General features: G+C 39.7%; 1 protein-coding gene across 6 annotated transcripts in view; it reads left to right on the top strand.

Annotated features, from left to right (window-relative positions):
- Positions 1-21975, top strand: part of DMD (dystrophin) — a 1739631-nt gene extending 1717656 nt beyond the window's left edge. For 5 of the 6 annotated variants that reach the window (XM_068533306.1, XM_068533307.1, XM_068533305.1 and 2 more), the window contains 2 exons: positions 7444-7536; positions 21742-21975. In XM_068533306.1, coding sequence (XP_068389407.1) covers positions 7444-7536; positions 21742-21839 — 191 coding nt within the window. In that variant the 3' untranslated portion in view covers positions 21840-21975. Of the gene's footprint in view, positions 1-7443; positions 7537-16730; positions 16763-21741 lie in introns of all 6 variants that reach the window. The other variant, XM_068533304.1, reaches the window with a different exon arrangement.
- The last annotated feature ends 4654 nt before the right edge of the window (positions 21976-26629 follow it).

The raw sequence follows: 26629 nt of genomic DNA, 5'->3' as shown, positions 1-26629 counted from the left end.
CAATGAAACGAAGAGCTTGGTTTGCTTTTGGTTTTTTTTTTTTTGAAAAGATAAACAAAACAGACCTTTAGACAGACTCGCCAAGAGAAAAAGAAAGGACTCAAATAAAACCAGAAAGGTATGAAGAGACAAGTACAACTTATACCACAGAAATACAAAGGATCATAAGACTATTGAAAACAATTATATGCCAACAAATTGGATAATCTGGAAGAAATGGATAAATTCCTAGAAACATACAACCTACCAAGACTGAATCATGAAGAAACAGAAACTCTGAACAGACCAACAATGAGAAAGGAGATTGAATCTATAATCAAAAGTCTCCCCCGCCCCCCCCCCCCCCCAAAAAGCCCAGAATCAGATGGTTTCTCTGGTGAATTCTACCAAACATTAAAAAAAAAAAAAAACACCAGTGCTTCTCAAACGCTTACAAAAAAATTGAAGAGGAAATCACACCCCCAAAATTATTTTTACAAGGCCAGCATTACTTTGATACCAAAGCCAGATGAGGACACTACAACACAACTATAGACCAACATCTAATGAATACAGATGCAAAAATTCTCAACAAAATATTAGCAAACCAAATTCGACAGTACATTAAAAGGAGCATACACCATGACCAAGTGGGATTTATCCCTGGGTTGCATGGGTGGTTCAACATATACAAATGAATAAATATGATATACCACATTAATAGAATGAAAGAAAAATCGTATGATCATCCCAATAGATGAGGAAAAAGCATTTGGCAAAATTCAACATCCATTCATGATAAAAACTCTCAACAGAGTGGGCATAGAGGGAACATATGTCAACATAATAAAGGCCACGTATGACGAGCCCACAGCTAACATCATATTCAATGGTGAAAAGCTGAAAGCTTTTCTGCTAAGATCAGAAGACAAGGGTGCCTACTCTTGCCACTTTTGTTCAGTATAGTACTGAAAGTCCTAGCCAGCATAACTGGGTGAGAAAAAGAGTAAAAGGCACACAAATCAGAAAGAAAGTAGTAAATTTCTCTCTATTTGCAAATGACCTGGAAGACTCTACCAAAAAACTGTTAGAACTCAATGAATTTAGTAAAGTTGCAGGATAAAAACTCAACAAAAATCTGTTGCATTTTTACACACTAATAACAAACTACAAGAAAGAGAAATTAAGAAAATAATTCCACTTACAATTGCATCAAAAAGAATAAAATACCTAGGAATAAATTTAAGGCAGTGAAAGACCTGTACACTAAAAACTATAAATAACACAGTGATGAAAGAAATTGAAGATGCAAACAAATGGAAAGATATTTCATGCTCATGGACTGGAAGAATTAATATTGTTAAAATGTCCATACTACCCCAAGCAATCTACAGATTCAATGCAATCCCAATCAAAATTCCAATGGCATTTTTCACAGAAATAGAACAAAAAATCCTAAACTTTGTGTGGAACCACAAAAAAAAAAGACCCCGAAGAGCCAAAGCAATCTTGAGAAAGAAGAGCAAAGCGGGAGGCCTCATGCTCCCTGATTTCAAACTGTATTACAAAGCCATAGTAGTCAAAACGGTATGGCATTGGCATAAAAACAGACACATAGATCAACAGAACAGAATAGAGGGCCCATAAATAAACCCTCACACCTGTGGTGAATTAATTTACAACAAATGAGCTAAAAGCATACAATAGGAAAAGAATAGTCTCTTCAGTAAATGGTGTTGGGAAAACTGCACAGCCACATACAAAAGAATGAAACTAGACCACTATCTTACACCATACATGAAAATCAATTCAAAATGGATTAAAGACTTGAATGTTAAGACCTGAAACCATGAAACTCCTAGAAGAAAACATAGGGGGTAATTAAGCTCCTTGATATCAGTCTTGGTGGTGACTTTTTGAGTTCACACCAAAAGCAAAGGCAACAAAAGCAAAAATAATCTGACTACATCAAATAAAAAGCTTCTGTACAGCGAACAAAACCATCAAGAAATGAAAAGACAGCCTACAGAATGGGAGAAAATATTTGCAAACCATGTATCTCTTATAAGGAGATAATATTCAGAATGTATAAAGAACTCATACAACTCAAGAGAAAAAACAATCTGATTAAAAAATGAGAAGATCAATTAGACATTTTACCAAAGATATACCAATAGCCAACAGGTACATGAAAAGGTGCTGAACATCACTAATCATCAGGGAAATGCAAATCAAAACCACAATGAGATATCACCTCACTGTGAAGAAAAGGGAACCCTTGTGCACAGTTTTAGTGCAAATGAAAAATGGTGCAGAGAACAGACTGGTGGTTGCCAGCGGTAGGGGATGGGCAAAATGGGCAAAGGTGGTCAAAAAGTACAAAATGCCAGTTATAAGTAAGTCCTGCATGGGATATAATGTACAGCATGGAGACTACAGTTAACAATACTGTACTGAATGTTTAAAAGTTGCATGGCAGCACGGATGGACCTAAAGATCATCGTACTAAGTGGGGTAAGTCAGACAGAGAAAGACAAATATCATACGATATCCCTGAAATGTGGAATCTAAAAATATGATACAAATGAACTTATTTACAAAACAGAAGTAGAATCACAGACATAGAAAACAAATTTATGGTTACCAAAGGAGAAGGGGGCAGGGTAAATTAAGAGTATGGGATTAACAGATACACACTACTATATATAAAATCGATAAACAACAAGGCCTTGTGTTTATGCTTGTGATGAGAACTTTTAAGATTTGTAACTATGGTGATGAATGTTAACTTATTGTGGTAATCAATTCGCAGTATATACATATTTCAAATAATTATGTTGTACACCTGAATACGTTACATGTCAATTATATCTCAATAAAAATTTTACAAATGAATAATAGCTAATTTCAATATCTTTCATCACTATTCAACACTAACCAACTAGTAATCAACATCATCATTGTATACCGTTAATATATTAAAGAACTTAAATACAGCATTTTTATGTAAAATTGAAACCATCTACCCCAAATCATAATGTCAAAAAGTCACTGAAGGTAAATACCAGGTACTGGATAGATCTTTTTTTTCTTAAGAAAAACTAGAGAAAGGCAGGAATGACAAAGTAGTCACACGTCAAGTTGGAAATTGGTTAAAAACAAAGTATATGATTTAGATAAGTAATCCAAAGAAAAATAGTGGTGGGCATATTTGCTCATACACAGCCCCCTTTTTAAGACAAAATAATGTTCTAATACACAGCTTCCTTTTGTATAAAGAGAAAATAGTTGGCTTGGGTGTAAACAAAATCATAGGTGTAAGGATTCTTGTGTCTCAGCTTACATCAATTCTGGCTAAAGTCACTTTTTAAGCAAGTAAAACCATTATCATCATTTGAATTGAGGAAAGGGAAGTGAGTTAGATATCATCCTGTCTAGAAAGCCTAAAACCATGGTGAATTTCCGAAGACTTAAAGATTATCTTGCCTATAGCAAACCATTTCACTTCTTTTATCTCAGATTAAATTGAGTCGTCTCCTTTTTCCTTCACGTCAGCAGTGTCTATCATATTATGCTATATCAGAGTGCTATTTTAACTTTGACTATGTCTTCCCTTATTTTGAAACATTCATTTTTTTTAATGTTTCAGTCATTTCTTTGGACCAACTTCAGACAAACCATGAAAACTAGGGCCAATAATCCAAAAAGGATTTTTATGCATATCTGTGGGAATCACCTCAGAATATAATCAAATTGAAGTGTTAATGCTAAAGAATTGCCATTACTTAAGTTAGAAATCCCTGAACCATTAGCAGTGCTACTTGAGCAGGCAGTGGATCAGTAACGTAGGGATGAGGGCCGGCCAAGTTCCTAGTGTACACAGTTGGGACTCAATAAATATTTTCTTGAGGCTTTTTTTTTTTTTTTGTGGGAGGAGGCCTGTGGTCACCAGTATTGTTGTTAGAGTCAGGAACGTTTTTGGGCCGCCTATAATATAGCTACATATCAGCATATGATTAGATAACCCATAAATATTGGTATCTTGCTAGTTTGATGCCTTAAAACAGAGTATATCAATCAGCTATTGCTGTGTAACAAAATAATCGGAAAATTCTCAAGTCACATATTTTTCATTCATGCCATCTTGTTGGTTGATTGGAGTTGTGCTGGAGCTCAACTAGGCTGGACTCCAAGTTGTGGGTTGGGGTCAAGTCTGTTCCACATGTCTCTCATCCCCCTTGGGTCAGAAGACCACTGTACCATGTACTTCTTACGGCACATAAGCACAAGAAAGCAAGCCCAACCACTTAAGGACATTACAAGCCTCTGCTTATGTCATATCTAACATTCCATTGGCCAAAGCAGGTTATGTGACCATGTCCAAATTCCTGGGCCAGAGAAGCACGTTCCCCCCAACACTTGGTCACTTTACTTTGTACGTACTGGCCTCCTTCTTGCTCTTCTGTGAGCAAGCCAATCACACTCTCCTCTCAGAGTCTGCGTTTCCTATTCCCTCTGTCTCATGCGCACTCTTCCTTCAAATATCTACATGGCTCCCACCCTTAAGTCCCTAACATTTTGGCTCACCTGCCCCTTATTAATAAGGGCTTCTTAGACTCCCCTTTCTGAAGAGTCTTCCTCACTGCCCCTCCCTAACCCCCTCTTTTCTGAGGCCTGAGCGCCTCCATAAGAATGTGAATTCCATGGAGACAGGGCTTTTTGGTTGTGTACTGCTATAATCCCAGTACTCAGAACATTGCCTGGCACATAGTTGGCTTTTGATAAGTACTTGAATATATAAATAAATCTGTTTTGAAATTTTTATGGCTTTTTTTTTTAACATTTAAAATCTGGCTCAGTATTGAATAGTCCAGTGGCATTACTTTAATTTCAGGTGTCATTTAGCGGTTTCCACTTTTCCAGTATAATCTGACACAAAATATTAGGCCTTAAGCATTTTTCAGTGGTTGATTCACTTCTTACTCACGCATATATGTGATAATTCTGATTTCCACTTTTAAAGGAGATTAGTTAAACCCAAAGGAGTTTTAACTGTGAAAATCTTGAGAAAAGAAGAAAAGATTATACTTTACTTGTTTATTTTCTACGTACGATGTAATAGGCCCTCAAAAACTGTTTGAAAGTTTCCATTAAAACAAAGAAGCCAAGTTTACAATTTGTACTTGGACACTTAGATTTGAGACTCACAGCTGATAGTTATGACTGGTTGACATAATTAGGTTTATACCGTTTTTTGATCCTTGAAGTAATTCAGGGAGAAGAATGTCAGTCACTTCATTGAACTGTACCTAAACCTTAAGACAGTACAGTTGAGTTCCTAGAGCTCCAGTATGAGCTAATTAAACTGTCAGAAATATTAACATCATTGCTCATGAGTGTCTCTGTTGGTTCCAATTTATTCTATAAGGCATACTATCACTAAAGTGGACTTGACACCATTAAAAATGCCTCGTGTTCCCCAATTCGGCAAAATTTTGCATCGGTAATGGAACAGAGATGTGATCAACCCTGCAGCTGTCAGCATCCAGTTCCTTCTGGCAATATTTCATTCATTCCATCCTTTCCAGATGATGGTAGTTTAAAACCACAGGCAAGGAAGGGGCTTCCCTGGTGGCACAGTGGTTAAGAATTCGCCTGCCAATTCAGGGGACACGGGTTCGAGCCCTGGTCCGGGAAGTTACCACATGCCGGGGAGCAACTAAGCCCGTGTGCCACAACTACTGAGCCTGCGCTCTAGAGCCCACGTGCCACAACTACTGAAGCCCATGCACCTAGGGCCTGTGCTCGCAACAAGAGAAGCCACCGCGATGAGAAGCCCACACACCACAGCGAAGAGTAGCCCCCGCTCGCTGCAACTAGAGAAAGCCCGCACGCAGCAACGAAGACCCAGCGCAGCCAAAAATAAATAAATAAAATAAATTTTTAAAAAACCCGCAGGCAAGAAGAAACTAAAGATGCTGAATTTCATTTTTTCATTTCTAAAGGCATAAATATCAGCAAGTAGTATGTGCATGTGGATGGACAAATAGATAACCTAACTTCCTTTTCACCTTATAACCTGAATAGCAATCATTTCCTGTCCTTAGTACTTCAAAGAGAGTTCCTATGGTATGTTACCAGGAGACTCACAGAATCAGAGGGGTTTTGTCTACCCCAGGTCCTTAGCCCTCCTTTCTAATAATGGTATACAGCCTCACATCCACCTAAGATATGATTTTGTCTAAATGGTGAGCAGTGCCAAGGATTCTTTTAGCTTGTGCTTTAAGAAAGAAGGATGAACACTTGGTAATAAATGCAGGATTATAATCAGAGATGAAAACCCAAGTGGCATAGACCAAAGGAAATGACAAGCATATTTAAGTCATTACATTGCTGGCTCCCCAGTCATTTTCAAGTCACACGTGAACCAGAGGTTGTCCTTAAGCGTGTATATTTTTGTTGATCTGCTGAAGCAAGGTCTTGTTTTAAATGGAGGTGGCAATGTACTCAACAAACAGAGCTTGAAAAGAAGTTATTTTCACTGTTGGAAGATTGAATGTTACGAAAAATTAGTTTCAAAGGACCTTCAAAGTTCAAAACAATTTTGTTTGCACTTAAGAAATTTCTCCCTTACTGCAAATGCTGTTTGAGGTGTATTTCTTTGACACATGAATAAACAGTCGAGACACAGATCAACAAAATCTACAAGGAGACTCCCATCCCCAGAAGAAGACCATCCATCCCTAAACTCCCTTCCTTCCAAATCATCTTTCTCTCCTCACATAAACAAATGCTCAAAATTTTTTTTAAAAAGTTTCCCTTTGTAAGCATCTAAAAACATAATTATGATGCAGTAACCCCATGGAACAAATAGGAAAGGAACATAACTTCCCAGTATGTCCATATACACAGTCCTTAGAATATCAATATTTCATTTCCTATATAGGGCACATACAACTTTTATTTCTCCCTATTACATTGGACTTTAAAGGTACTTGAGTTTTCTCTGTATTTTTTGTTAAACGTCAAAGTAAAGAATGGAAAAAATACCTCAGTGTCTCCACTCCTTACCTTCCTAAAGTGAATGCAAAATGTCACATGCTTCTTTTGTGTTGAAGAGACACGCTGCAAATGTGCGATAATCATCTTTTATTACAAAGAAAAACATTTCACGTTTCTTCATGGGGCGTAAGAAACTTATGGCAACTTTAACTTCTAAGCAGATACACAGTTTTCTTTTCCAAAGATAATGACGTAGATAAATCCCTGCAGGAAATTCTTTTTCCTGTGAAGGAACTCTTCCCTAATTATTAAGCTTGAGGGGTCATTTTTATTTACGTTATTTATGAAGGAGTGAAAATGCATTAATAATGGATTTTTAAATGGCGTCATGAACCTTTTCTCTGGTATCTGTATTTTCTCCTTAAGTGTAATTTGCCATCGTTTGTGTTTGCTTTCATTAAGGTGAGGAAGATCTTCTCAGTCCTCCCCAGGACACAAGCACAGGGTTAGAAGAAGTGATGGAGCAACTCAACAACTCCTTCCCTAGTTCGAGAGGTAAGCGCCACTACCCAGAAGTCACTCAAACTTCCTGGAAGTAGGCCACTCGTTTCCATACCCAACTAGCATGTGTAGGATAAACAGGTGCTGACAATGCCAGTTTGGGATCATTGTGAGAAGATTTTGTTTTCGAATGTGAATTTCTGGTTTGGAGTATTTTGAATTCAAATACCTGTGTAATCAAGATGTTTCTAGAAATAAGAATACTAACTTATGTTTATAAAGTATTGATATCTTCCTTGCTTGGCACATTAGTCTGAAGAGTTAATTATGAGATAGCTTTTACTTAAGAGCAGTTATTAAGTGACTTTTACAGATGAGGAAATTAATGCCTTGATGGTGCCTTTGCCAGGGACGTACAGCTACTATGTGATACAGCAAGGTCTGCGATATGCCTAACGTACAGTGGTGGTGGGAACTCGGGCTTGCAGTCTCATGCCTTTTATGTATATTTGAAAACTGTATATTACCCCATCATTTAAACATAAGTACAATTAAATCTCTATGTACTATAGTTCGTTATTTTTTTCACTTCCTTAGATAGAATACAATTTTCACAAAGAAAGACACTAATATTATTTAATTTAAATGTTAATATATCTTAATATTATTGAACATTATTTTTCCCATCACTTTGACTTTGAATATTTTGCCCCTCATACCAAAAATACAGCATTTTACCGCACTGAATTTTCCTACCAGCCAGTATGAGCTTCAGATGCCTTACTTCATCCAAGGAGCTATTTTGCTGCTATTGTTAGTGTTTTGGAGTATTTCTAGTGGTTCATTGCCCTAACATAAAGACAGGTCACTGACCCACCCCCTTCAATGAATAAAAAGAATGGCAGACAGCATGGACGCTCGAGTCAATAACATTGTATTGCAAGTGTGAAAGTTGCTAAGAAAGAAAATCTTCAGAGTTCTCATCACAAGAGAAAAAATATTGTAACTTTGTATGGGGACAGATGGTAAATAGACCTATTGGGTGATCATTTCACAGTGCATGCAAATGTCAAATCACTAGGTTGTACACCTGACACTAATATAATGGTGTATGTCACTTATACTTCAATTAAAAAAAAAAAAAAACAGACTGGCAGCAGTCACCTGTGAGCAAATAGAGGGATATTCTAGAGAACCAAGGGTGGGGGCGGGGAGCACAGGCTTTGTGGCCAGTGATTGGCACCCCTAATGGGCAGCCAGGGAGGGAAGGGCGGCAGAGAATCTGGCTATTTGTTCCTCTCCATAAGGGCAATGAGGAGGGTGCTTTGAGTCCTGTGTTTTTCCTATCTTTTTGTTCAGTGTCAGTTAACAATGGCCATTTCCCAGCTATTGCATGTGCGAGTGAACGTTGTGTGGTGCACATTAAAAGCAATAATGTTCTGATAGAGCGTTGCTAAGGAACCGTCAGGGGAAGCTAATTTTAAATGTCTGCACCAGCCATCTTTTCACCGCTGAGCGCCTCTGATGTGTTGATTTTAACAGATAAAAGTCTTCTGTCTTCCACCCACCTCCTTATCCCACACCTGCCAGCCTCTTCTCCATCCTGTCTTCACTGTCTCCTCTCCCAAAATGCCATGATTCATAACGAGAAGACCACATGCTGGTTTGACGTAAATCAAACACATTCACCTTGATCCTGCCAGCTTTTGCTAGCACCTACTATGTACCAGCGGAGGTGTCAGGGATGCAAAGTAGAAATGCCAAGTTCTTTGCCGTCAAGGTGCTTACGGTCAGTTGGGGATGCAGCCTTCCCGAGGAGTTCATATCACAGCACAGTAGTATTACTGCTGTAATGGAGACGTCTATGACATGAGAGAATCCTAGAAACCCCCTTCTAGATAAATAGGAATGGCTTAGCCTCAAGCAGAGCAAGTGTCTTCCTCAAGATCACACAGCTACTCATGGGGCCAGAACTTTGGGCCCCGCATCTCACACACATTTCACTGACCCCAAGCTTTCCCTTGAAAGGTCATAGACATGCGTCTCCTTCCTGCTCCTTGACCTGAAAAGTTGTTTACCTGCTCTGTGGGAAGTTAGTGGCTGCCCTGGGCATTTCTTTCACATCTGAACAACTAGAGTCTATCAGAGGAGAGGCTACAGCAGGGCTCATGGCTCTGCTTCCCCAGCTGCTGCTTTTTCGTACTGGGTCTCTGGGCCATCCTAATTATCTTAAGGTGAGATATCTTTGTACCCTCTCCCGGCATCCCCCTTTTAGAGTCCTTGAACCTAAATACCACATGGGTATGAAAGATCAGAAATATACCTCCTCTGATATGGTATTTGGCAGTCAGCCTCTCTGATGTTATATTTACTTGTCCGATGTTAATTTACTTATATGGAAAACCTAGGAAACTCTATTCAGGCCGCCTGGATAGTGTTTACTAAATTAGTGCTTATGGAAGCATATCATCCCCTGAGTGCGAATTTGAGTTCTCAAATAGGGGATAAGCAGGCTTTGTCTGATACCGGTTCCATTAACCAAGTTCCTACTTACTCAGTAGTACCCTGGTGGCCTGAGAGAATTCATTCCTTTTCCTGAAGAAAACAATCAAATACACAAACAAACAAAATACACATAACGAGAGTAGATAAGGTGCTAGAAGAGCTGGCTGGTCTTTCTGTGATGCTATGACCTGGACATTTTCTTTTCTTTTTTTTTTTTTTTTTTGCTACTTCCTCCCAAATTATACCTTATCATAGGCCCCTTATGATTCTGCACCCAATTCCAATGTGTGGGGTTCTCTTCCCACACCACCAAACAATTCTCATATACCAGCTGGGTGTCCTACAATTTAACTCGATTCTGACCCTGTCTACCCAGAGACAGGATCCGATTCCACCGGCTAAGGTCTCAGTCCCACAAGACTGCCCCTCCCCTCCTACTTCAGAATGCCAATTTTAAGTCCAGGTTGTTAGCTGGGCTTCTGACCCACTGCCTATAGACTAGAGATTCCAACAACCCCCTCTTTTGGTTCAATTAATTTGCTAGAGCAGGGCACAGAACTCAAGAGAACCATTTTACTTACTAGATCACTGGTTTATTACAAAAGGGTACAACGCAGGAACAGCCAGATGGAGGAGACGCGTAGGGCAAGGCATGGGGAAAGGGTGCAGAGCTTCCATGCCCTCTCTGGGCACACCACTCTCACCACATCTCCACGTGTTCACCAACCCGGAAGCTCTCCTAACCCTGTCCTTTTGGGTTTATAAGGAGGCTTCATTACACAGGCATGATTGATTAAATCATTGGCCACTGGTGACTGAACTCAATCTCCAGCCCCTCTCCTCTCCCTGGACATCAGCGGGTAGGACTGAAAGTTCCAACCCTCTAATCACTTGGTTGGCTCCCCTGGCAAGCAGCCCCCATCCTTAGGTGCTTTCCAGAAGTCACCTTGGTAACATAACAAAAGACACCTTGCTGCTGCTCATCACAGGAAATTCCAAGGGTTTTAGGAGCGCTGTGCCTGGAAGGGGGACGAAGACTAAATACATATTTCCTGTTATAAATCACAACATCACACCTATTTCTCCATAAATTTAAATGGATAAAAAGTCTTGTCATTGTAAAAATAGGCTGATCATCGATGCACTCTAAAAAGTGGTTTTTCAAGCACGTAGACCCCAGACGGGTTGGAACCAGAGGTTGATGATGCCGACTCCCAATTACCTCACCACCGACCAATCAGAAGAGTGTTCATGAGCTGATCACACACCCCACAAACCCCCTCCCTCACACTGTCTTTATAAACCTTTCCCTGAAAGCCTAAGGGGAGTTTCAGGGTCTTTTAAGCACTAGCTGCCCTGGACTCCTTGCTTGGCGCCCTGCAATAAAGCTATTCTTTTCTACTTCACCCAAAAAATAAAAAATTTTAAAAAGTGGTTTTTTTGGATGCTTTATTTCTAACTAAAGGCATTTTTTCATTGTGAAAGAATGGAGAATATATATATATATATATATATATATACACACACACATATATATATACACACACATATATATATATATATATATATATATATATATATATATGGTAGGATTTAGTGGGAATATCTTACCAATTAGTAGGTATGTTAAGTTGATATTAAGCCAAAAATCTTGAGATTCTTAACGTCTCAGGATTAGAGACTCTCCCAAATTGGAAGGGTCTTGAAAGTTCATCTTAACATCTTTGATGTTCAAAACAGTGGCTTTTGACCTTTTCTGACCATTATCCATAATAAGAGAAACATTTTTACATCTTAAACCGGGGTAAAGATATAAAACAAATTATTTGCGTATGTATGTACACACAAATATGTATGTACCCACCATATATACACCACACATATATGTATATAGTCACGTATACATACAAAGATCAGAAACAAAAGTTTCATGAAACAATACTTTCTTTACTACGTATAATTCACACTGTTTCTCTGTTTTCTTTATTCAAAAATAAAATGCTGGTTGCAACGCACTATATTGATTTTCTGATCCAGTTGTTTAAAAATACTGATCTAACTGATCTCAGTTTTCCTTGCCCAGGTGAATATCTTTTTGACAAAAATTATATTTTAAAAGTTTTATTACCACGGAAGTTTCTGCCAAGACCTTGCTAGTATCTTAGAGAGCACTGTATTTTCAATCCAAGTCTGCATCCACGTTCCCATTGTTGTGTTACGAAAAATGAAGTTCATGCTTGCTACAGCTGTTTCGGACAGCTGTTTTAGTAACTTAAAACAGATGTTTGAGCCAGAGGTCTGACATTTAGTGGAAATGTGCTGTTAAATACCACCTCATGGTTTACTTAACCCTGCTAGATAATCTCCCACAGAGGAAAAGACGTTTTTTAATATTATGTTTTTCATAAATATAACGCATACAGGTAGGGGAGTTCTTGTGTACTTTAAATTCACAACTTTTTTGTTACCCTTTCCCACAATTTTGACTTAGCGCTAAGTCTTCAGGTATCAGCTAATCTTCACCTTTCATTTCCACTAGAAGTACCTGGATGCCCAAAGAAGTGAAGAGCCTCGTTCATGGCTATTCAGCAGGTTCGATTAGGCTTCAGCTCTTACCTTGATGGCCTTGCTAAACCGTTTGTTATACAAATTAATAAAGGAGGCTGCACGCTTCTCCGCTTAGTGATCAAGTGATAGCCAGCACTGTCCTGCCTCGTAGCCACTATAAACCGCAGGGAGTTCAAGGTGTGAATGTGTGCCTGTTTAGCTTTGCGAGCCTATCATCTTTTCTGATGAATCACTAGCTCTAGTTAGTTATTCACAACCACCTGAGGAGCTTGAGGGCCTTGGTGTATATTAAACACAGAATGTGAGCCAATTTCTATCTAACCTATTTAATCTACCTATATAATCTCTCCGTCTATAAATAGATGTAGAAGTTGAATTCCACTGTAATAAAAGGCATTATCTACCATAGGACACTTTGTAAATCTCCACCATTATCCTGTAGGGAGGCTACATGGGTAGAACGAACAACAAACATCGTTTTAAAATCAACTCTTTAAGCGATTTGTCCATACGTCTCTGAACATTTAGCAGTCTAACAAAGAGTTTGTTCGATGCATGTGCATTCCTGAAAGAAAACGCTTCGCTAGTGAGGGGCATGGTACTGGCCTCTGTAAAAATTAGGTGCCACTGTACATTGATTAATGATAGGATCCAAGATGAGCTCTTAGTGCAGTAAGACATCTCAAGAAGCAGTCAGCACCGTTGTGTGGGTATTGCTGCTGCCTGTATAATCTCTTACCTGCTGACCTGTGCCACATTATTTTTTATCCCCAACAGCCCATGCCATCCTCTCCCCCTCATACTCCCCCCTCCTAAATAAGGCCACATACATTCTGTTAAATGCCTCTAAATTAGAAAGCCAACCGCTTTGCAAAACCTGCCGCCTTCTAAAATTCAAGTCTTGTCCGTGATTCTTTTATGGAAGCGCAACATAAAGAACAAAGACAGATGGAAGCATCCTGGCCCCCCCTTGCAGGCTCCCTTCCCTTCCCTCTCGGCTTCCAGAAAGGATTTCAGCTGTTGCTCCTTTACACCAGGGGCCGGCAAACTGCAGTCCACGGGCCAAGTCTTTATAAATAAGGTTTCATCATAACACAGCCACCCCCATTCATTTACATATTGTCTACGGGGGCTTTCTCACTCCAAGGGCAGAGTAGTTGTGGCAGAGCTGAGTAGCCGCTACGGAGACTGTGTGACTGGCAAAGCCCAAAGTATTTAACTATCTGGCCCTTTACAGAGAAAATTTGCCAACCCCGACTTTACATCATTAAATTGTTGTCCACTCTAGCTCATCACACACATACAGTCACAGATTTCGGTGCTGATCAACTTTCAGCTCAAGAAAACTGTGCTTTTGAATTGATTTACGCGTTTATATCCGTCTTCACCAAAGATCCTGCATTTTCAATAAAGTATAGCCATTTCAATCTTCTTTCACTTGTAATGAAACAGAAATCCTAAAAAGGGACTCACTATTCCTTAACTTTTTTAAGAAGTCAGTGAACTGAGATAAAGAAGCTCATAAAGATACCCAGAAACAGTAACGTCCTGCGATTCCAACTGTGAATAACGAATTACAGCCAATCCTCTCAAGTTCGTACTGCCTGAGGAAACGAGACTTCTCCAGACCTGACCAAGCCCTTTCTTTAGACTCAGGACTCCCCAGCACACTTCCTGTTTCTCTTGATTCATTTCCTGACAGCATACTGCATTGCCAGATGGACCCCCTAACCGAAGGTCCAAGGAAACTCATTTCCAAAGACTGTGTTTTTCACATAAAACTTTTATTTGGTACTTTATTTATTGGTAAAGAATTTGTTTTTAATGCTGCAACCAGCGAGCCTCTATTTTGTCAGTGTAGAAAGTATTTCTGATACAAGTAGAAAACATTTAACTCTTTTTAAACAAGAAGCGGACCTCGCTTCGTACTATGCTAATGAGCACATTGGAACCCAAGTGGCGAGGGAGGATTTTGAAAGAGGTCAGGGATCACATAGCTCTGGGAGGTCCATTTTACAGGAAACATGGTTTCTGAAGAAGTACCTGAAACAAAACCCAAATCATACGCTTCATCTTCAGCAGTGTCCAGTTGATACTGAGCTCTGAATAGGCCTTGCTGAAGAATTAATAAAGATGCATAACCTTTATCATTCTAGGAACCATAATTACATTCTAAAGCTAAATCACATTGCTTTCTAACAACACTGTCCTTCCTAAGGTTCTGAGGTTTTAAAAATAGACCCAAGTCAAGGACCTACTGTATAGCACAGGGAACTACACTCAATATTTTGTAATAACCTATCAGGGAAAAGACTAAGAATATATATATATATATAACTGAATCACTTTGCTGTACACCTGAAACTAACACAACATTGTAAATCAACTACACTTCAATTTGAAAAAAAGAAAAAGAAAAATAGGCCCAAGTTACAAGCCAGACACAGCTACGAGCCCTTGGCATCCAAGCTAAAGGATCGCAGGCAAGGCCAAGTTGCCTAAAGCATCAAAGGACTCTTGGCCATGACCTAGTGGCTACCTAATTCAGTTCAGCCAGCATTTACCAAATACCCGTAGTGTCGAGGTATAGTAGAGGCATCAGGGATAGAGAGGTAGGTGAGCAACGTGTGGACCCTGCCTTCAGGGAGCTCACAGTCTTATAGGGGAGGAGAATTAATTCTACCACCAGACAGTATAACCATGAAGTACAAGAAATTTTTAAAATTTTGCTAATGAAGTCAAAAAGAATGGATGACTAATTCACGCTGGGTTTGGTTGGTGTGCACCATCAAGGATGAAATGATGTTCTCCCCCTTCCCTTTTCCCCATCGTCTGGTATGCGCCTATCACTGGGAACACCCACAACTGAGGAGCCAATACCCTTTGTTCTCTCTCTTTTTCCTGGTTTGAGGAGCATCATGAATACCTTGACCATGTTTATTACATCGTCAAGCATGCAGTTTCTGTATCCCCAAGAAATCTCTGACTCGGGACAATTCAGAAGGAAGGCAAAGGCAGGGGGAGGGGCATACTTAGAAAACCTTAAAATGTACACCAGAAGTTTTAAACCCTAAACTTGAGTTTTAAAAAGTTTCTTTTGGATTAGTAGCCCAATACCTCTTCATTCTAGACTAGTTCTCAAATTGTTTCGGGGGGTCGTAGGTCTTCTTGGAGCGTGTCAGGGGAAAGGGAGATGCTGCAGAAGCTCTCTCACAGCTCTGCTTGTATCTGGTCTAAATACTGAATTGCAGAGAAGAATGTTTTAGGAAGTGGCCCAATGCGAAAGCCAAAGTTTGAAAATCAGTATTTCACTTTGGAGACCCCGGAAATTGCAGGCCCAAGACATGCCAGGTATGGTCAGCGGTCCCTAATTTTCTGTCCGGTTATAAATATTAGCGTAGAAAAACTTTCTCATCAGAACCTGCTTTTCAAAAATAAATAACTGCATACAGAGATAGGATTCTATAAAACAAACAAGGCCAGAGGGTCTTTGGCTGACCCTCAAGGCTCCTGGTATCTGTTGAATCATGAGGAGGAAGGTGAAGACTCATTCCTGAATCTGGCTCCGTGGCTTGCCCATAAGTGGGACTTATCTCCTTCCCGCTTTGTTTCAATTTTCTCCAGTGTCCCCAGTCCCATCATGGACATGCTCAGCTTCTATCAGATAGAACAACTTCTCCCAAGAGGATGGAGTCTAGCCTCTATGCAGTGTTCTACCTCGCATTTGGAGTGCAGATTTTTGGCACCTGAAACCAACTACTGTTTGTTTTGGTGCGTTGGTTGTCAAGTGGAGAATAAAGGGATTCTGAGATTTTTGGACAGTAAACTTGAGATTCTACAGTTGCCCTTGAAAACAATGCTCAATTTGTCAGATTTCTATGCTGTGCCAGCTTTCATCCAGTTGAACATGTGAGCTCTATGGATTCTATAAGTGATGTCTCCTGGATCATGTTATCTGTTTACACCGATTTTAAGTGTATGTAAAGGTTATTTGACTGGATGTGTCTTTTGGGTTTTTTTGTTTCTGTTTTTATTTTTTTTCCAGAAGGGGATAAATGAATTGTCATCTCAACATTTGTTTGGTAAAAGAAGCAAATTGGTATGAAACTGTATATTTATGCTTTTTTTTTTTTCCTTTCTGATATCTCTGCCTCTTCCTCTCTCTATTATTAAAGGAAGAAATACCCCTGGGAAGCCAGTGAGAGAGGTTAGTGAGATTCAGGCTCACAGCCATGGCTTCTGTCTGTCTCATCCCGCTTTCTATGTTTGGCGTTTGTGTAAGAATTGTGTGCGTGCACGCCCATGTGTGTATTACACGTGTCATCATGTAAGGATGGTAGTCACCTCTCCACTTGCAGCTTATGAGGAACATTCCTCAAATGTTCACTGTCATTGTCATCACCATGACAACAGGACCAGGGGTTGGGGGAACAGGAATCTCTCTTAAATGGCAACCCTTTGGAGGTCCCTAGGTTGGAATCCTGAAGCTCATCATCTGTTGCCATTTGCAACACAAACAAAATCTTCAAAATACATTTAGCCTCGAACATAACTGACGAGTCATAAAGCTTCCTTCTACTTCCAGGACCCTAGCATTTTCTGCCAGTGCCCTTGGTTTTTATTCTTCAGGGATGACTTCATTTTTTGTTTTCTTTTTCCTGGTGCCTACACTCTTTCTTCCCCACTTTAGCTAACATTTTTTTGAGCAGTTACTGTGTGCCAAGGACTTTTCTAAGCACTTGCCATCTTTTTCATTATGTAATCTTCAGGACAAGCCTATGAGGTAGGTACTCTTATTAACCCATTTTACAGATAAGGAAACTGAGTCAATGAAAGGGTAAGCAATGTGTCCAAGGTGACAGAGCCAGGATTTGAATCCAGGCAGTCTGGGTCCAGAGCCACACTCTTAACTGTGTGCTTTACTGCCACTTAGAAAATGGTGTGTGAAAAGCATATGTCATCTCAACTTGCCCTTTAGAGGATGCTTTTTTTCTTTACTTGGCATTTTGAGCCAGAGAGAACAATAACCAATTAGGGATAAAAAGTGAATCTTGGAGTCTTGAGGGATTTTTTTCATGCCTGTTATAGGTAGGGTACAGCATTACCACTGAATGTGGTTTGGGGGTTTTACAGTAAAAGCTGCTTCATACTTCTGTTCTACCAGAAATATTAGCTAAACATTGAGTTACCTAATGAAAGGACATTGGATGACAAAGTGTTGAGTGACAGCCCAAGTGAAACAAGATTGTCCTTACCAAGCGTTTAGTATGAAGGACGCAAGAAGGAAAGCTCTCCCATGGATGGCAATAGCGTGTACTATTGTGGGAGACAGGTTGGACGGGTGGGGAGTCCTTACATGAGAAGGTTCTGGATCCTTAGCAACAGATGGAAAGGAGTAGCCACTGATTCATTTAAACAGCATACTGGAAATTCTGCCAGTGCCATGCCACGCAGGTCTAATCAACTGAACGATCCTGCAGTGTGTCTACACCAGTGCTCGCTTCCAAGGCTTGTGGGGTCCAAGGGAGGGAGTGGTGGGCTGGGAGGAGAAACAGGAAACCTGAATCGGTGAAGCATTGAATGCTCCTGACGGTTTGCCTTCTTATGTGAGACGTCTTGGGTTCATTCTGATGGTAAGTGCCCCTTAAAATTTATTTTAACGTGTGGTAAAAAGTTGCACCATATTTTTAACCACCCTAAATATGTGTCTCTCATAAACGAATTTTAGAAAAGGCCAGCACATATAATTGAAGTCACATAGGCATTTGGAAACCATACTACCTGAGGTGTATTGTAGTCAGATAAGTTTTCAGAAAGCCAGAGAATCAAAACAATAGTGATTTTCTTTAATGCTATGAAAATACCCCAAATGTACAGTAGACCAGATATTTTTTCAAAGATTAAATTACAGAGAAGAAAAGATAAGCGCATTTCGCTGCGGTATTCTGGCTTTGCTTTGGCCAATTGAGTGCTCACCAATTTCTTTGGGAACGGTATTTTTTAAAAAACAGAGTGCCAGATTGCTATTGAGGTCTTGGGTCTCTGCCAGAAAGTCTCAATTCCAATCACTGCAGCGAATAACTCCCTGAGGCAGAGGTGGCATGCGAGAGTCCACGTGTCGCACTTTGCACCAACTTGGAAAAACATACAACTACCCTAATGTTAAACGCAAAGTGCCTTTCTCTTCAACAATCCTTGCTTAAGAATGGATTAAATACGTCTATAGACGTATTTTTATGTCTACTTGTGCCTGAAGCTAATCGCAGATGCCTGCATCCTGCCTGTTTTCCAGGGCCTCTCATGCTCATAGCACGAGATTTTCATTTTGACTTTAGAAAAATCTGTCAGGTAAAATTAATGATCTCACTAATGTTCTGCCTTACACGCATGGATAACAGAAGCAGGATACAAATCTATTTTCTGTGTCCCAATTCCCTATCTGTATGTGGTTCTATGCCTCCAGCGGGTTGAGGTATATGATTCTTTGGGGCAGTATTTAGTCAAAGAGATAGAATTTTTTTTTTTCTGGCTCTAAGGAAAACCTCCATGGAAAACACTGGAATTGTTACTCTGATGAAGCAGGTATTTGTAAACAAAGTAATGAAAGGCATCATATAGATATGGTGAGGTGACTCAGAACGTTCATTTTTCTAGCATAGGGATGGCCATGAGGTCATTTGTGAACAGTTAACCATCTGGACAGGTTAAAGGCCACCTAACATTTTGTGGGAGTAGGTATGGTGTATTAAGAATCATGAACCTGGGACTAGAATCCGCCTGCCTATGCAGGGGACATGGGTTCGAGCCCTGGTCCGGGAAGATCCCACATGCCGCGGAGCAACTAAGCCCGTGCGCCACAACTACTGAGCCTGGGCTCTAGAGCCCGCGAGCCACAGCTACTGAGCCCTCGTGCCGCAACTACTGAAGCCCGCGCGCCTAGAGCCCGTGCTCCGCAACAAGAGAAGCCACCGCAATGAGAAGCCCGCGCACCTCAACGAAGGGTAGCCCCTGCTCGCCGCAACTAGAGAAAGCCCGCGCACAGCAACGAAGACCCAATGCAGCTCAAAATTAATTAATTAATTAATTTTTAAAAAAATCATGAACCTCTGACCTGGTAACTTTTTAAATAGCAGATAACCCTAGAACTTATGCCTCTTAAGAGACTCAAGAATTTTCCTTCCACTTAGTAACCGAACACCATTTTGAGGAGTAGAAGCATTACTTGGCTATATAATCTATACATGCATTCACTTGTCTTCATTACCTTTTGAACTGCAGTCTGCATCTCCTAGCACAGTCTAAAATAGGCACTTTTTGATTATTGTCAATAAGCTGATGGAGAAAAAAAAGATTTCTTCCCTGTTTTATGTTTTGTAATACATTTCCTAGCTACCAGGAGGACTATACTATAGTATAGATGTGAGAAATAGTTGGAATTATATTTAGGTATCAGGTTGTAAGAGTCTTGGGGTTTGTTTTTACTGCTTTTATTAATTGCTGTTAAGATTGCAAGCAATTTAACATTTGCAGTTAGTCCATCTATTTTCAATGACACATGAATAATTGTACAGATTTCCCAGGGTTGCTGGGCACTCAAAAGTAGATACAAGGGAAGCCCTCTAACTTGGTGGCATCAGTTAGATATTTGTGCTCTGAGAAGTAGCAAAGGACCCACTATGTCTTCCTGTGGTTTTTACGGTTTAGAAAAGCCAAAGATGATTTTTCTTCTTCACTGAGGGCTGCCAAACTACTGGCCCACTCTAGGCATAGTACATATGCTTTGTTAAAAGTTTTTATATGTGCAGCCTCAACCAAAATCCAGAGTGATTTCTTAAAGCATAATTAGTCCTCATTGAAACTTTCTGCACTAATAAAGCTCAAAGAGAGTTACAGACTTGGTCACCTTAATAAAAATGGCTGAACGGCATTAAAGTTAAGTCCTAACTTGATCTGGTGCCATCGCTGTTTAAGTGCCTGCCTATGAGTCCTCTTCAGATCCCCTCATATATTTAAAAACGATATGTCTCTTGAAATAAATATTAGAATAGAATACCTGCCCTAGTCTATCTTTAATGTTTATAGGGATTTTAACAATTATTATGGGAATCTATAAAGTTGATACATGGCAAGGTAGTAATAGCCTAGTAAAGCATTTTTAGTTTCAAAGGCACTACTTGAATACTGGAATGATTTCCTAATGTCCAAGAATTAAAATTAGCCATATAAAAATATGGGACGTACATGACGAGGCAAGTCATAAAGTATGTCTCAAATTATCTTACTCTAGATCTGAATTTTGCCACAAAGTACCCAGGGACGTTGTGCTGCTTTTATGCTCCGTGCTGGGGGATTAATATGATAGGTCATGTCATATTATGATTAGAAGGCTATTCTGATAGTTAACCCTCATTTAGTAGGAGATCAAAAATGGACTCAGAGGCTACCCAAATCCATGCTATGCATGTGGGTCATCTTATAATTAGGCTCTTGAGTAATTTGGAATGAAAAGTAATTTTTTTCCCTGAAGCTTCCTAATTCAAATGTTAATAGTGTATACAAAGGTCAATTCAAGAGTATCTTGCAACTCAAGTAAAAGCAGAGAGAAAACAGTCACCTCCGCCATAGCCTTAGACGTGAGCCAACAGCTTGTAACAGCCTTGAGATAAAGATTTCACACGTAGCGATGGTAGTGATGGTAGTGATGCCAACGGTGATGGCAGTAGAGTGGCGGCGGTGCTGGTGGTGATAGTTATGGTGATGGTTGTTTGACAGTAAAATAATTTTTAATGCAAGTACATAGTAAATAATCTCCCACAGCAAGGTGGAAAAGATACATCCCATCACGAATTGTTCCTGTTATGACAGGAATCTTGTGCTTATCCATGGAAGCCTTTTGATATATATTTACATGGGGAAGATGAGTGCAGTCTGACTTTTTTCCATTTATATGACACTAGGAGCCTGATCCAATATGAGGCTGATACTAACAGTGTGGAATGGCTTCATTAACAAGGCTTTGCTTCTTCCTGGAAAACTGGTGAAAAACCAAACCCTGTTGTGTATCCCCTCGACGCAGCTTCTGTGTTGTCTTCACCTAGAAACGGGGGATGATTTCCCAAATGACAAAGAGTTGGGGTCATGATAACTACACCTTGTGTCAAGTCTGTCTCTCTCTTTGTTTTCCAGGACACAATGTAGGAAGCCTTTTCCACTTGGCAGATGATTTGGGCAGAGCGATGGAGTCCTTAGTTTCAGTCATGACAGATGAAGAAGGGGCAGAATAAATGTTTTACAACTCCTGATTCCCGCATGGTTTTTATAATATTCATACAACAAAGAGGATTAGACAGTAAGAGTTTACAAGAAAAAAAAAATCTATATTTTTGTGAAGGGTAGTGGTACTATACTGTAGATTTCAGTAGTTTCTAAGTCTGTTATTGTTTTGTTAACAATGGCAGGTTTTACACGTCTATGCAATTGTACAAAAAAAGTTATAAGAAAACTACATGTAAAATCTTGATAGCTAAATAACTTGCCATTTCTTTATATGGAACGCATTTTGGGTTGTTTAAAAATTTATAACAGTTATAAAGAAAGATTGTAAACTAAAGTGTGCTTTATAAAAAAAAAAGTTGTTTATAAAAACCCCTAAAAACAAACACATACACACACACACACACACACACACACACACACACACACACACTGAGGCAGCACATTGTTTTGCATCCTTTTAGCGTGATATCCATATGAGATTCGTGGCTTTTTTTTCTTTTCTTGCATATTTAAGATAGGACTTCCTCTACCACCACCAAATGACTACTTCATATCGCTCTTTTGGAATTGTTGACTGAGTGGGACTGGCTCTGGGTTTTTGTGTTACACATCTATATGTCTATAAGTATGTAAATACTATGGGTATATAGATAAATAGATATAAATTCAAGAGACCTTTTAAATTTCTTGTTCAAATGCTCTTGCCACTTCCTAATGGAAAGAAATTACTTCTGGTCATCCAGGCTTACCTGCTTGGGTCTAGAATGAATTTTCCCTGGAGCCTGAAGCCAGAAGGAAACTACCACACTAAAACATTGTCTGGGGCTCCAGATGTTTCTCATTTTAAACTTTCCACTGACAACTAGAGTATTGAATTTTTTTCAGGGACATATGAATGAATACACAGGACTTATTATGTCAGAGTAATCCGCTGGTTGATGTATTCAGCTTCCTGCTGCTGGCAATGCCACGGTTTAGATTTAATGATGCTTCAGTGAAAATCAGAGCATCAGAAGGCATTTTTAACTCCCAGGCAGGAGGAGGGCTATGGTAGCGCTGGAGGGCTACGGATTCCCAGCCAATCCATCAGAGGGAGCAGGCCACTCTTGACGTAAAGGATTGGATGAATGTTCATGACCTTACAGAGAGAGCTTTATAATTACAACTGTTCTTCTCTCACAAACAGCAGTGGGTGTCCTGGTTTTCCAGTTTTTGAAGATTTTTCTTTCCCATTGCAATGAGTTTGTAAATGCCACAAGACTTAATTTAAAATAACCCTTAGTGAAAATGTGTAACACGGTAGCCCCACCACATTGTGGCACTGTTAAATATCCACCCAGAAGCCCATGAATCATGTTTCCCTCCTTGGCATTTCTCTACAAGTAACTCCAGGCAGGTTTGTAAGTGGGAACGCAAATTGATTTAAATGTTCCAAAAGGTACTCCAAACCCTTTCTGGTGGATTAGGCAGGTTAAATATATTAATAAACAAATCATTCAAGCAGAGGAGAACGCTCAAGAGGACTAACTGGTAGGAAAAAGTTTTACTCTTTCATTTCATCTTCTTAGTCTTTCACTTTTTTTAATCATTCATTCAATAGAAATCACTGTGTGACCTATCATTTTGCAAATCTGTTACCTCTTACATCAAGTGTAATTAACTTTTGGAGAGTGGGTTTTGTTCCTTATTTTACTAACGATAATTAACATCAGACATGGCTTCTCATGCTATTTCTACCTCACTTTGGTTTTGGGGTGTTCCTAATAACACAGCTTCACCACCTGTCCCTTGTGAGAACATTTCCCTCCATTTTCGTTTTTGTTCATAATTTCCAAAAGAAAACCCAAAGCTCTAAGGTAACAAATTACATGAAGATTTGATTTTAGTCTTGCATTGTTTTCCTTTATGTGACGCTGTACTTTTTCTTTACCCGAGGATTTTTTTTTTAACCGCGATTTAAAACAAGGGGTTACTTTACTTCCTACTAAGAAGTTTAAGTTTCATTCTAAAATCAGAGATAAATAGAGGGCTTAATTTTGTTTTAATCTTTTGTTTTATTTTATCTTTTAGACATTAGTTCTGGAGTGAGTCTGTCAAAATATTTGAATAAAAACTGAGAGCTTTATTGCTACGTTTTAAGCATAATTTGGACGTTGTTTCGTGTTCTTTATAACCACCGAGTATTAAACTGTAAATCATAACCAATGTAACTGAAGCATAAACATCACCTGGCATGTTATGTCATTGTTTTCAGGTACTGGGTTCTTACTTGAGTATCATAATATATTGTGTTTTAACACCAACACTGTAACATCTACTAATTATTTTTTTAAACTTCAGTTTTACTGCATTTTCACAACATATCAGACTTCACCAAATATATGCCTTACTATTGTATTATATTACTGCTTTACTGTGTATCTCAATAAAGCACGCAGTTATGTTACAAAAAAGTGTTGACTGGACTGCAGTACTTTGTTTTTATTTTTTACATAGGCAAAACTTTCATATCGTTAAAAAATTAAAAAATCTAGAAAGCCCAACGGTGAAAAGAAGGACCCTGACTACCCTATTCCCACCTCATCCTCACTGCACTCTGAGTAAATATTAATAATTTCTTGTGTTTCCTTCCAAAGTGTCATTATTGTATATGCAATTACAAACGTATGTTCCTACTTTTTTTCCTTTTATTACTCAGAAGCTAGCATTCTATGCATTCAGTTATGTACCTTGGGTTTTTTTTTAAACTTAAGAATGGACTCAAGAGATCCATCCTTAATTATATTGAAATAGATCTTTTCATTTCAATATATGAAATGCTTTCCTCATGCTTTTTTATAGCTAATAATCCAGTGTGTGTGTGGGGGGGGATATTATTTAAACAGTCCCCTTTGGTGGGGTATGTGGGTGGTTTTCCTCTTTTGCTCTGACAAACAATACCACACATCTCTCATTTCATCCTTTCACTTGTGCAAAAGTATATCCATAGGACACATTCCCAGAAGGGCGATTTCTGGATCAAAGGTGGTAAGCACTTGTAGCTCGGGAGGTCATTTTATGCAGCAATGGTCATAGTGGTTTTTTTGTTTTCTGTTTTAGTAATAACAAGTATATGAATTGACCAGTTTGCAGTTGACACTTTGCTTATCACTTCTATTATTATTAATGGTACCAGACCTAAGGAGACATCTGAAGAATACAAGTCATGCCTAAAGTGATGCCTCAGGACTGGTTCTGAGGAGGACACCCCTCCCGTACATAGTCATGACCACCACCAGAGGGAGATCCCCTCACCCCTGTCCTGCTCTGCTTCCGGCCTAGCTGCAAAGGAGGCCAGGAAAACAAGGAGCAACGTCAACACCTCTAGGGAGAGACCATCTATCTCTGCTTCCCACCAAGAGTCACAGAGAGGAGTTCCTCAACTCAAGGTTGAGGAACCAAGGTTCCTCAAGGTTCAGATGCTGGAGGGCCAAAGAAATTACAAAAGTCCACTAGGTACAGCCTATTCTAGTGACTTTGGAAATAACAGGAGATGGTCAAGCTGATTAAGAATGGCGTTAAGTGGGTGTGGCATCTCTGATACGAATCACTAAGTTGAGGGTGGGGTGACTTCCCTTGAAATCCGCACATACGAAGACTAATTTTCATCCTATTTAAATAAATCATTTATTCCCCCCGTGCCATTCCCCCAGCCTGCTTTTGTTTGAAACGCCCAGACTGGCTGTTTTGATGGCACTCAACTAGGTAACTGAGGACTCTTCAACGCTTCAACCTAGGACAAAACTGTGTAAGTCTGACTCTGAGGAGGGCATTTGGCTTTCCTTTCCACACTAGGCACAGGCTGGAGGGGAGGGATTTATTTCAGCTAAAAATTAAAATGCTTCAAGCTGGCGCAGGTTGTGCATCAGCAAGCAGAATGTGTGTTTGGGGGAAAGCCCCAAGACTAATGCACGTGTATGGACGTGTTCTGTGGAGCCGCGATGGGATTTCCCTGAAACTGCAATGCTCTAATGGCGGAATGAATACAAAGGCAAGCACTGGCACACTGGCAAACACTCTGCCTTCAAATTAAGTGTAGGAAGGACGTGAATTGCATTCTTTCCCACAGTAGCAAAGCCACTAGGGTAGGAACCATAAACACATCCTCCACTGCTCCTTGGGCTTCAGAGTGCTGTGATCTCACCGAATTATCTGACAACACAGGAGTGGCAACACGCCAGACAGGCCATAACAAGCAATATTGTGTGAGCGTGTGACGTTTGGCGATGTTTGAGAGTGGCTTTCATATACAGAAAAGATTCTGTACAGTAACTTTAGACTTAAATTCTATATATGCGTGCTTGTGTGCGTGTGTGTGCGTGCACGCATGTGTTTGTGTTTTACATGTATTCAGGATAAATTTTGAGCTCTTCTGTAACTTTTCCTTTTGAAATAATTCAAACTCACAGAAAAGTTACAAGAATAGTACAAAGAACCCCCATATTCCCTTTACCCAGATTCAATAACTGCTTACATTTTGTCCCATTTAGTTTCTCGCTCCTTCCTCACCCTCTCCTTTCTCCCTCCCCACCCCCAACAGAGTTGACCCTTGCACAACAAAAGGGTTGGGGCGCCCCCCCCTCCCCCGCACAGTTGAAAACCCGTGTATAACTCTTATAGTTGGCCCTCCATATATACAGTTCCTCTGTATCTGCGGTTCCTCCACATCTGTAGATTAAGCCAACCTCAGATCATGTAGTCCCACAGTATTTACTATTGGAAAAAATTGGCATGTAAGTGGACCCACGCAGTGTAAACC

Source organism: Eschrichtius robustus, chromosome X (assembly GCF_028021215.1).
Source record: "Eschrichtius robustus isolate mEscRob2 chromosome X, mEscRob2.pri, whole genome shotgun sequence".
NCBI classification, from domain to species: domain Eukaryota; kingdom Metazoa; phylum Chordata; class Mammalia; order Artiodactyla; family Eschrichtiidae; genus Eschrichtius; species Eschrichtius robustus.
This window is presented reverse-complemented; position numbering and strand designations above follow the sequence as displayed.